At 53.2% G+C, this 11,922-nt stretch overlaps 1 protein-coding gene across 1 annotated transcript; it reads left to right on the top strand.

The window, feature by feature from the left end:
* The first annotated feature begins 605 nt into the window (after window positions 1–605).
* Window positions 606–3,733, top strand: ZNF703 (zinc finger protein 703). The gene is made up of 2 exons (XM_036250055.1): window positions 606–1,031; window positions 2,029–3,733. Exons 1-2 carry the CDS (start codon window positions 789–791, stop codon window positions 3,544–3,546), a joined length of 1,761 nt encoding a protein of 586 aa, XP_036105948.1. The 5' UTR covers window positions 606–788; the 3' UTR covers window positions 3,547–3,733.
* The last annotated feature ends 8,189 nt before the right edge of the window (window positions 3,734–11,922 follow it).

The raw sequence follows: 11,922 nt of genomic DNA on the forward strand, positions 1-11,922 counted from the left end.
GGCTCGGGGGCTTCCAAGTAAGCTCACCCAGGAGAAGCCGATTCGGGGAGCAGAGCTGGACCGATCAGAGCCCGAGCAGAGCCCGAGCTGGGCCGGAGAGGGACCGGGGCTTAGGAGGCGCAGCCCGCCCTCAGACGGCCTTCGGGAGAGGCTAGGACTCGGCAGTTCGGGAGCTAGCGCCCAGCGCTCCTACCCGCCACCTTACCTCGGGCCACCCCACCCCAGACACGCAAGGCTGGAGGGTGACTGCCCCCGGTAGTGTGAAGGAAGAGAGGGGAGCGAGCGACAGGAAAGCCAGCGTAGGGTAGGGCGCAGAGCCCAGAATCCCGGAGAAGCCTCATCTTCTGTGCGACCCCCCAGGCAAGGGTGGCCCGGTTGGGGGAGGGGAGCAGTACAGCGGGTGGTAAAGGCCGAGGCGGTGGCAGCGCACGGGCGAGGGCCCTTTAAGGCTCTCCCCTCCCACCGGCAGCGCCGGCCTCCGCCCGCCGCTCTCCCCGCCCCGGGGTCCCGGCGAGAGCTGCGATTGGGCGGGTGCGGCGATCCCTTTGAAGTGTGGCTGCCGATCGCGGCTATTTGACGTGCGGCTCGCGGAAGACGAAGGTTTTTGTGTTGCTATCCCGGCTAGTGGTGGCGGCGGCGGCTGCGGCGGCGTCGGTGGAGGAGGGGTGGAGGCGCGGCGACTACTGCACCGCGCTCCACGCTGCGGAGCGAGCCCACCCGGCCCGGGAGCTCGCCTCCCCGGAGCTCCCCCTCCCTCCCCGCCCCCCCAGTGGCGCTGCCTCCTCCAAATGAGCGATTCGCCCGCTGGATCTAACCCAAGGACACCCGAAAGCAGCGGCAGCGGCAGCGGCGGCGGCGGGAAGAGGCCGGCGGTGCCGGCGGCGGTGTCCCTCTTGCCCCCGGCGGACCCCCTGCGCCAAGCGAACCGGCTCCCTATCAGGGTCCTGAAGATGCTGAGCGCTCACACCGGCCACCTCCTGCATCCGGAGTACCTGCAGCCGCTATCTTCCACTCCCGTCAGCCCCATTGAGGTCAGTGTCTTGGTCTCTGCCCGCCCAGCGCCGTCCCCATTCCGCCCACCACTGCCGGGCCCACGGCCCTACTCCCGGGACCCCGTGGCTAGGCGCGACGCTCAGGTCTGGCCACACTAGCGGACGGTATGGGGAGGAACCGAGAACGGACAGATCAGAGCCCACTCGGTTCTCCCCATGCTTCTTCGTGGAAGGTTCCCCTTCCACGCTTGCCCTTCGGAGCTACGTGTTTTCTCTCGGACTGGGTTTGTTCTTGGAGTCTCCACTAGGTCCTTTACTTTTCCTGGCACCCAGTTTCCAGGCCAGAGACGATTTTTCCTGGGTCCTTCCCGCCCCGCCCCCACCCACCACCAGCCCCCGGGTGTGTTCTCTTTGAATCCCGGGTCGCCCCGGTCCCACTCCGCGTCTGTCCCATCCGGTTGGATCGCACGACGCCCAGGCACTCCCGATCCCAGGTCTTTCTTCCTCCCACTTCCCTGGGTGCCCTCCCCGGGAGGGAGGGACTACTAAGAGCTCCAGCGACCGCCCCGGCTTAGAATGTGCCTTTCCCAGCTTTTACCCCGCTGCGCCACTGCCGGAAACCCGTCCCAAGCGAAGTTCCCCAAACTGAAGGAATAAGTTTTTTCCTGGGCTTAGAGGAGGGGAAGATTAGAGGGAAGGGGGCAAGTTACAACCCCGACTTCACAGAAGTCACCTTCACCCTCGGTGGCCTTTGGTGGACCACTTCCACCGCCCCGTTCCCCAGGGCCTGCGGCGCACTCGGGGTCCCAGTGGAGCGAGGAATCCCACCAACCGGGGAAAGGCAGTGTGAGTGCAGTTCTGCCCAGCTGCGCCGCCCACCGGGCGCTCTCAGACTTCTCCCTACGGCCTTCCCTCTCCGCCGCCACTGGTGCTCTCAGTGTCTACCCAGCTCCCTGGGCACCCCCACTTACCCCACTTGCTTCTTTGGTCTTGTAGTGTCGCTCCTTCACCTTCCTCTTGACTCTGTCTCCCACAGCTGGACGCCAAGAAGAGTCCGTTGGCGCTGCTGGCCCAGACTTGCTCGCAGATCGGCAAGCCGGACCCGCCGCCCTCCTCCAAGCTCAACTCGGTGGCAGCGGCAGCCAACGGGCTGGGAGCAGATAAGGACCCCGGTCGCTCCACCTCGGGCGCTGCCTCCGCATCTGCGGCGCTCAAGCAGCTAGGGGACTCCCCGGTGGAAGACAAGTCCAGTTTCAAGCCCTACTCTAAGGGCTCCAGCGGCGACTCCCGTAAAGACAGCGGCTCATCCTCTGTGTCCTCCACCTCCTCCTCATCCTCGTTGTCCCCAGGAGACAAGGCGGGCTTCAGGGTCCCCAGCGCCGCCTGTACGCCCTTTCCCCCGCATGGAGCGCCGGTCTCCGCGTCGTCGTCTTCGTCCTCGCCTGGTGGCTCCCGGGGCGGCTCCCCGCACCATTCTGACTGCAAGAACGGAACCAGCGGAGAGCTGGACAAGAAAGACCAGGAGCCCAAGCCCAGCCCGGAGGCTGTGTCCGTGAGCCGCGGGAGCAGCGGGGAGCCTGGCACACACAGCGGTGGTGCAGAAGCCGGGGCCTCTGGGCGCAAGTCGGAGCCACCCTCAGCGCTGGTAGGGGCCGGCCACGTGGCGCCGGTGTCACCCTACAAACCAGGCCACTCGGTTTTCCCGCTGCCACCCTCCAGCATTGGCTACCACGGCTCCATCGTGGGCGCCTACGCCGGCTACCCCTCTCAGTTCGTGCCTGGCCTGGATCCTAGCAAGTCTGGCCTCGTGGGAGGCCAGCTGTCCGGGGGCCTGGGCCTGCCACCAGGCAAGCCCCCCAGCTCAAGCCCACTCACTGGGGCCTCCCCACCCTCCTTCCTGCAGGGATTATGCCGCGACCCCTACTGCCTGGGAGGTTACCACAGCGCCTCACACCTCGGGGGCTCCAGCTGCTCCACTTGCAGTGCGCATGACCCATCTGGGCCCAGCCTGAAGGCCGGGGGCTACCCGTTGGTGTACCCCGGGCACCCTCTGCAGCCCGCCGCGCTCTCATCCAGCGCCGCCCAAGCCGCGCTCCCAGGCCACCCCCTCTACACCTATGGCTTCATGCTGCAGAACGAACCGCTGCCGCACAGCTGCAACTGGGTAGCGGCCAGCGGGCCATGCGACAAGCGTTTTGCCACCTCAGAAGAGCTGCTCAGCCACCTACGGACTCACACGGCCTTGCCGGGCGCAGAGAAACTTCTGGCCGCCTACCCTGGGGCCTCAGGCCTGGGTAGCGCCGCAGCCGCTGCCGCCGCTGCCTCCTGCCATCTGCACCTCCCCCCTCCCTCAGCCCCGGGCAGCCCCGGGTCGCTGTCTTTGCGGAGTCCACACACTTTGGGGCTAAGCCGGTACCACCCCTATGGTAAAAGCCACTTATCCACAGCTGGGGGCCTGGCCATGCCGTCCCTCCCCACAGCCGGACCCTACTACTCACCGTATGCGCTGTACGGACAGAGACTAGCCTCAGCCTCCGCGCTTGGATACCAGTAACTACAGCTCTTCCTCCTACCCTCCTCCTCGACCCTCCCCCCTTGCCCCAGCCTCCTGGCCTGGCCGCTGCAACCTCCACTACTGCTTGTCCCTGCCAGATTCCCCGCCCAGACCCTCCCCACTGGACTGTGTATTTATTTACTATAATGTTAGCTTACAAGCTGGGAATATAAGTGCATTAACGGCCCACACGAGTCAATGGTATGCAAGAAGTCTGTGTTCCCCCAAATAATATTAATCACACAAGTAACTACATATTCCCCGCCCCTCTTCCTTTTTTCTTTTTCTTAGATATGTTTTAATTTTTTTCCTTTTGTTTGTTTTTTGTTTTGTTTTGTTTTGTTTTGATTGGTTTGGTTTTAGGGGAAGAGGGAGAGTTGGGGTTCTGGGGTTCTTTGTTTTGTTCTCCCTTCCTGGGGAGTTTCTTGCATGCTTCTTAATCATTAAAACTACATTTCCCCTTTCCCCTTTCATCCCCTCATTTCCTTCCATTTGAGGTTCTGTTTTTACCTTTGTTCAAGTAACAGAGAGGAGATATTTTTTGTAAGGCATTTGGGGGATGCAAGGTCATCTCCTCTGTGGCAGAAGGTCCTGCCTCTGTTCACCCAGAACTCTGCTCTGTGACTTCTCCCCTGCAACCCTCTCCTCCTAGGGTCCCTGGTCTTTGCTCTGGCCCCCAAAATTAGAGCCTTTCTCCCCTACCTTTCTCTGAGCACTGAGAGCCCTGAGAGAGGGGCCCGGAGTTGCCTCGGACAGAGCCCTTCTACTTCCAGACTCCCTGGCCCTAAATACCTAGTGGTCACACTGCCGGCTGGTGGGGGGCCTGCAGGGCTCATCTTACTCAATTAAAAGTCCTAGAAGGCCTTGCTGGCATGGAACTTTGCTCTTTATATTTTGCAAAGTGCTTTTATAGTCATTGTTTTTCTCTCCATTATTGGGGCAGTGGCCCCTCTCCTGGCGGTGGGTGGTGGCGTCAGTGATCCTTGCTAGATCCCTCCAAAGCAGACCAGTGGCACTATCAGCGGGCAGTACAACCTTTTAGCTCCATTGGGAAGGTTGGACAGTAAGGGAGCACACAGATCACAATAGCCCCCTTCACCCTTTCCCAGGCCTGACCCAACAGATTCCCCAAAGTTGGGCTCCCTAAGTGACGGATTGAAGACTCAGGCCCTGGGTCTTCTCCCCACACCGTCCCTCCTCCTGGTCTTATGCAGCATCGCCGGGGCTGTGGGGCCTATTTGGGATGAATAGAGCTCTCCCTTGGTAAGACTTATTTTGTTAATAAATGAAATACTTGGCTATATTCACACCGTGGTGTGTTTCTCTCTTGCCTCACCCACTGCCCCACTTCCAGATACCTAAGCAGATGCCCTTCCTTTATTCTTGTTTAGAATACCTATGGTTTCCTTCTCATATTTCTGTTCAATGATAAGTTTAATGCCGTTCCTTGAGAAAAGAGGGAGAAAAAAAACTGCCAATGCATTACAAATAACATAAAACCACCTTTATTTTTTTTCCACTTGGTTATTTTGCTCCCAGCCTCACTTCAAGGACATTGACATTTCCTGGGGACAGAGTGGGGACAGGGTGGAGAGAGTGTGTAAATGTGGATTTTCCTCTGGGCCTAGATCCAGGTAGAGGGTCTGTGAAGGGAACCAGCACCCAGGGCTTAAGCGGGCTCCTGGCAGCCCAGTCCCAGTCCTAAAGGGTGAGCAAAGACGACGTGCCTCTGGCGCCACCTGGTGGCAGACAGCTACTGGCGCCAGCCCCGACGGCCCCTTAAGCGCTTCCCACTCTAAATGCCGAGGGTCTCTTCCTTCCTGACAATGCCTTTATGCACTAGAAACCAAAGGGTAAATGCACCTGCTGACAGGGGTGCTTTGCAATGCTTGGAGGCTCCCCAAGGTCAGCGCCGGGTTGCCCACCCCAGTCATCTGCGATCCCAGACTTATCAACCGGGTTTGGGTTTTGCTGAGAAGACGAGGCGATTACTCGGTACCTTGAAGCCACTCTGGGTCCCTGTTTTCTTGATCTCGTACAACTGACACTGACTTCTCTTCCCCGGGCAGGCGAGGGTAGGGTGCTTTTAGCAGGATGGTGGGACGAGGGTCGGGCCCCTTCCAAGGCACGGGAAATCCCCGAGGCCAGAGGAGAGGATGAATGGCTGCGGGAGGAGGCGGGGCCCCCTCCCGGGGTGACCAGGGTGGCGGGGAGCGCCTGCCGAGACCGCCCTGCTCAGGTCCCGGCTGTCGGACCCCTGCGCCCAGGACGCCAGTGCGGGGTCACCTGTTGAATCCTCTTCAGAATGGTCTTCCTCGCCCCCTCTGGCTGCACTCCTCGGCGTCGGCACCGCGCGGCTTTGGGATCTGTTGTTGTTGTTGCTGTTGTGTTCTTTTGCTTTGCTTTTTCTGAGGAATGAGACGTATTGGGCAGTTCGTGCTCTGCAAACTGTGCTTCTGAAACATCTGTAGACCGAGTCAAGTGCAGAAGGGGTGGGAGGGATGCCAGAGACTCGCAGCACAGGGCTTGGCATCGCTCGGCGCCACCCCCTCCGTACTTGACAGAACCTGGCATAAGGGTTTTTGTGGAGTTTGGGATGGGGGGGAGGGGTGCACCTATATCTTTGTTCCTGGGCAAAATTCCTTCGTTAGTCAAAAGAACCTCAGCCTTCTTCTGCAGAAACTGTGGGTGCTGGCCACCCTAAGACCCTAAGCCTGTCCCTAGGGAAGGGACCAGGGCTGCTGGCATCCCTGGGCACCAGGGAGACTGAGTCAGGGAAAGGCTGACTCGGCTGGAGAAGTCACCCTGCAACCAGCTGAGGCTCTTCCTGGGGAGTCATTATCCAATTTCTCAGAGTTCACACTGGCCTGAATCTTTAAAAGACCTGAAATGTACTGACTTGCTTTAATTTTTTCTCTGTTGTTTTGTTTCCTTCCCATTTTCTCTGTTGGTGTTTCCTTCCCATCTTCCCTTTCTCTCAAGTTGCCCTCTTTTCTTAAGTACCTTTTCCACTCCTGCTAAAATTGGTGGAAATTGCTCCCTCTGCAGGGGGACTGAAACTTTTCTTTCTTAAACTTTCTGGTCTTCAGACATCCTTCCCTAAGTACTACCAGCCTCTTCTTGTGGAGACCAAAAAAAGAAAGACAGCATCTCTGAAAGCAAACTCTCCATATAGCAAAAGAAGCTTTTCTGTAGTTGCTTGGCTTACAGTGAGGTTTGAGAATGCGGGTTAGACACACCTCAGACCAGAAAGAATGACAACAAAGGGTGGGCCTTGTGTCCGGAGTGTCCCAGTTCTCACCCTGAAATGTCAGCTCTCCCCACCATAAATGGGTGACATTCCTAACAAATGTGGCCATTTTCATTAGCTGGTGGGGAGTTGGTTACTTTGAGTAGTTAAGTTCTCATTAAAATTTGCCGTTTTAATAGAGATAATACTCCCCACCAACTGTTTAATTCGCATAATTAATTCATCCAGCAACTCTTTTCTTTGAGAATCACCTCCACCTTCTTTTTCCCCACCTTCTTCGGGTCCTAGCCCTCCTCCCCTTCTTCCTCCTAATCTCTCTCAGGCTCAGAAATGGGGCCTGTGCTCCTTAAGGCCCCAGGAAGGGTGGAAGCTGGAACTGGAACTTGAGACACTGGACGTTCCTGGCTTCAGGTCACATTTTCACACCTCTTGCTGGTTATTTTTGTGGCCTCGTGGGCAGCTGTGGGAGGAAGGGAGGAGGAGAGAGGGGAAAGACTCACCCTCAGCGTAGGTTCGACACAAACAGAATTGCGTGATGTTCATTTTTAACTTTCCAATCATCCCCCCACAAACCCACCTCCTAATAAATCTGTAGCCCAAGTGGAGGTTGTAAAGCCCTTCACTACCTTTAGGCAGCCATAGCTGCCTTGCCCCACCCAGCATCCTGTGATGCTTCTCTCGGTATCTGAACTAACTCCTTCCTAATGTATGTCTGCGTTACTGTGGCATTCGTCTTAAAATAGTCCTCTGCACTTTATTAATCATTCTGTAGGGGAAGCTGCACTCCAGTTTTCTGTTTGATTTGATTTCATTCATCCTGTCTTTTTGTAAAATAGATGGTTGAGTGCATCTGATAATGTATGGTTTAATTTGGAGCACTATGGGTTTGAATTACCATTTTCATAATGTGCTGTGCATTAATGTGTTACATCATTTATAAAGAGGAATGTGCTGGGTTTCAAACTTTCTCCTGAAAGCCAAAGTCACCTAAAAGAAACAAAGCCAGATCACATGGACCCATCTTCTTACCTCCCTGCCAGAGAAACTCCTGCCTCCCCTACCCAGTGAAATCTGCCAAGGCTCATAAAACCCAACATGAGGCTTTTGTGTTCACATAATGCAGGTGGGTGTCAAGGTTTGGGGGGAACTTGCACATGGCCGCCCAGGAGCCATCAATGGCAGTACAAAGCTTCCTCTCATTATTGCATAACAACAGCTTTGCAGCCAGCCCCGTTTGCGGAGACCTCCAGTGGATGGCTCTCCCTCGACCCTAGTCCCAGCACTCCCTCCCCAATAGCTGTAATAACACCAGCTGTCTGTTACTCAAACTCTGACTGAGGAGGAAAAAGCACTGATTATCCAAATACAGTCATTAAAGGGGAAATGTGTTTTTAGGACTGTCAGAGTGATTAATGAGGGCTAGCCGTCTTTGCAAATGCACTTGTTTAGTCTAACTGGCAGCTTCTATTTTCCTATTGATTTATTGCAGCCGTTGCCGGGCCTTGGTGTGTGCGAAGTCAGGGCACTTCACAACTGCGCCCTGTTTAAACAGGAAAAGCATGCACCATTTTGTCCGGGAGGGAGGGAGCAGCCCAAAGCCTCTCCCTTCAGTTCAATCTCCAGGGCCCCAGACCAACAAAGAAGACATTAAAAACCTGCAGCCCAGAGAGGGAAGGAAACTGCCTCCCCTGGGTTGTCCCCAGTCACTCAGTTCCAAGGTCAGTGGAGAAGCACCATGGCGCCTGGACAAAGCCTGCCCTATTGTAACACTCAGCAGGCCCACATTTTCTCCTCCAGTCCCCCCTAACCACCTGTCAGCCACTGAGTCCAAGCACAGGAAAGGCATCCAGCAGAGGGGGAGGCAGGGGAGGACACTGATGGGGCAAGACCAGGCTAAAACAGAAAACAAGCAACCCCCATGGTCCCGGGGTGGGAACAAGGTCAGGGGCTTTGCAGGAAATTGACTTAGCCCAATGGGTGATTTCAACTTTTAAAAAAAAGGTGGGGGGACCACAAAAGTGATAGCTACTTCTTTCCATATGTACAGTTTATGTTTTGACAAATGATGTATCTAATGACCAAAATAGAGAAATGGCAGCTTGGAAATAGAGCCCCAGTATTTGGGATTATAGTCCAGGTGGTCAATCATCACAGCAAACAGAATGTACAGAATTCCTGTTACATGCCCAGCACAATGCTGGATGCCATGAGACAGAAGAAAACTCAGACAAAATTCCTGCCCATTTTCCTTGGGGAAAACATACCCATGAGACAGGGAGCAAGATAGTATATATCCTATATATCCTCTATAAAGGCATTTATGCTGATCTAATAAAGTGCTAAATCCTCTGTGCAGACCATGAAGACTAGGACAAGATATAATAAGGTACTAATTGTGCAGATCAGATGGTCGAGCTCCAGAAACTTGTGAGGGGTCCTTACTGGGGCTGATGTTGGGGACCTTCCCATGGGAGCTTTAATCTGTTGGAGGCTCCCCAGTTCCTCCTAGGCTGGAAAGATGGATGAGGTATTCATTCCAGAGTGGTGAGAGGGCTGGAACTTTGAGCCCCTGAGCCTGTAATTTCCATTTCTAAAGCAGATCAAGGAACAGGCTTCACTAATGTTGTAAACAACACATCTGAATGTTCTTCCACCCGCTCTCTCCAGACAGCTGCACCTTCCACAGAGCGTTCCAGCCATGGAAATGGTTTGTACTTCTTCCTAGATGAAGTGCTTTTCCAAGTTCTCCTGGGCTGGTGGCATATCACCAGCATTATTAACACTTCCTAAAACAGGAAAAGCTGTCAGTGAATTTGGATCACAGATGAACTGGGGAAACCTCTCTTTCATAAACAACAACAACAACAACAAAAGAAGTTGAACCTGCTGGCTGAGAAAAAAATTAAGTGACCACATTTTTTTAAACTTCAGATGGAGACCAATATTTATAAGTACTTTGGTAAACTTTAGGGCTGTCCCAGAAAATTCAGAAAGTTCGGTCATTGTACATAGAGTAGAAAGAGCATGAAATGGGAATCAGGAAACCTGGATTTGGTTCTGGTTCCGAAAGGTACATTGCTGTGTGATACTGAGCAAGTCACTTAATCTCTCGGAGCTTCCTTCCCATTTCTGAAATGAAGTCTTTGAGCCCTATAGTCTTTAAGTCCTTTCTATATTCTATGAGTTTAAAGAATATCTAAAGAGTGAAGTATTATGGTGGTCAGAGTTGGTCATAACACTCAGTTTCTGGCCCCCACCAATACGCAATCCTGGAGTTCCTATCAGGAGAACAAATGTGGAAAATCCAGAAGAAGAAACCTCACAATTTTGCCTAAATCATGGAGGGCGGTGGAGTATACACAAGAAGAGTATGTAATGTGGACTTGTCACCTAGAGACCTGACTTCAACCAAATGAATTATTAAAATATTTTTCATCTGATGGAATGCTGAATATAGGGTGATTCAGGTATTTCAGAGACTGCATGGGTTGTGAAGTGGGTCAACCATTATTATTAAAAATAATGTTGAGAATCCTGTGAGGTTAAATCGAGGTCTTCAGAAAGAATCACATTTTTGATAGCCTACAGCCAACTGCTTTTGGAAAATGGGACTGGCGAGGGAAGAAATGAGAAGCAGATAAAAACCAAACCATGGTGAGGGGGAACTTTGCTCTGACTGGGCAGTGAGTGTCTCCACAGCTCTTTGGAGCATAAAACAAAGTGATCCTTCTGGAGTTAAAATGAGAGCCAGATTTTAGAATGGAAACAGTAATTGGGAAATGTCATTGCGCGTTTCCTCATGTCCTGTTTTCTCTCTCGAGTGTGTGTGCACGTGCGTATGAGTGCGTGTGTGTGTGTGTGTGTGTGTGTGTGTGGTGTCAGTTGTGTTTGGGTTTGTATGCAGTCTGTAAGGAAATAGTGTGACTTCTTAGTTTTGACAACTTTGAATGCATGTGTCACCAAACAAATGTACAGAAACGATAGTCCAGATCAACCTAGGGCAGCTCAAAACGCATCATCTCGAGTGTGCCATGGCACAGCTAAATATAATAACATATGCTGGGCATTTCACTCTTACAACAAACTTCCAGTTCCCCTTAATGAGCAGACTGAAATTTGAAGAGGTAAATGGCCCAAGATCTCACAGTTAGAACTGTGGGGCCAGGATTCTAACCCAGTTCTGACCATAAATCCCTATGCACTAAACCAAGTTGCTTCAGACTTTGTGTTCAGGTGGGCCTAGATGCTACAGATGGATAGGATTAGGAGAACTGCTCCATCAGAACATTTTGGCCATTGTGTTGGGACCCTGCTGGACACCACGCAATTCAAATAACACGGGCCCTGCCCTTTCCTTCCAACAGCTGAGATGCTGCTCAGTGCAATGGGTTTGGCTCATTCAGTAAACTTTACAGAGTGCCTACAACACATTAGGTACTATGATCTCTGGGGGTGTAAAAGATGAAAGAGACACTGACCTTACCTCAGCAAGCTTATAGACTAGAGGGAGGCAGATGTGTAAGCTAATTCAGATATGATGGATGAAGAGCTCTAGTAATGCTATTGTGATAGTCAGTATAGGCTAGATTATGCTGTGTAACAAATTAACCCCAAAGTCTGAGGAGCTTAACACAACAAAGGCTATCTTTCACTTACACTGCTTCTCTACTGTGGATTGATAGGGATCTCTGTATCACAGGGTTTGACCAGGGAAGCAGAACCAGTAATAGAGAAGGTATTGGCTTATACAGTTGTGGTGGCTAGCTAAGCAAGGGGAAGTCTGCAGGGCTCGCAGGCAGGGAATATCACAAGCAAGTTGAAATGTTACTGGCATAAGCCATTTGGAGTTCCTGAGCTCAAGGAGGTCTAAACCCTCCTTTAAGGGCTTTCCTGATTAGATCAGGCCCACCCCACATAACCTCCCTTTTGATCCACCCATTTGCAAAATTCCTTCACAGAAGCACCTAGACCGGTGTTTGATTACAAACTGAGGACTGTAGCTCAGTCTAACCAAGGTGACGCATCAGAAAGCATCAGCGATGCATGTAATTAATCAGGCCCCCCGGGTGAAGAGAAACATCCTCCAAGGCCACAGCAGGGGAAGAGCTGGAGGGTCCTGCATGAAT

This window comes from Molossus molossus, unplaced genomic scaffold (genome assembly GCF_014108415.1).
Source record: "Molossus molossus isolate mMolMol1 unplaced genomic scaffold, mMolMol1.p scaffold_m16_p_9, whole genome shotgun sequence".
Classification (NCBI taxonomy): domain Eukaryota; kingdom Metazoa; phylum Chordata; class Mammalia; order Chiroptera; family Molossidae; genus Molossus; species Molossus molossus.

Coding starts and splice junctions, on each gene's coding strand:
- ZNF703 (XM_036250055.1), top strand. CDS start 789: ATGAGCGATTCGCCCGCTGGATCTAACCCAAGGACACCCGAAAGCAGC. Junction 1,032..2,028: donor CTCCCGTCAGCCCCATTGAG/GTCAGTGTCTTG, acceptor TGTCTCCCACAG/CTGGACGCCAAGAAGAGTCC.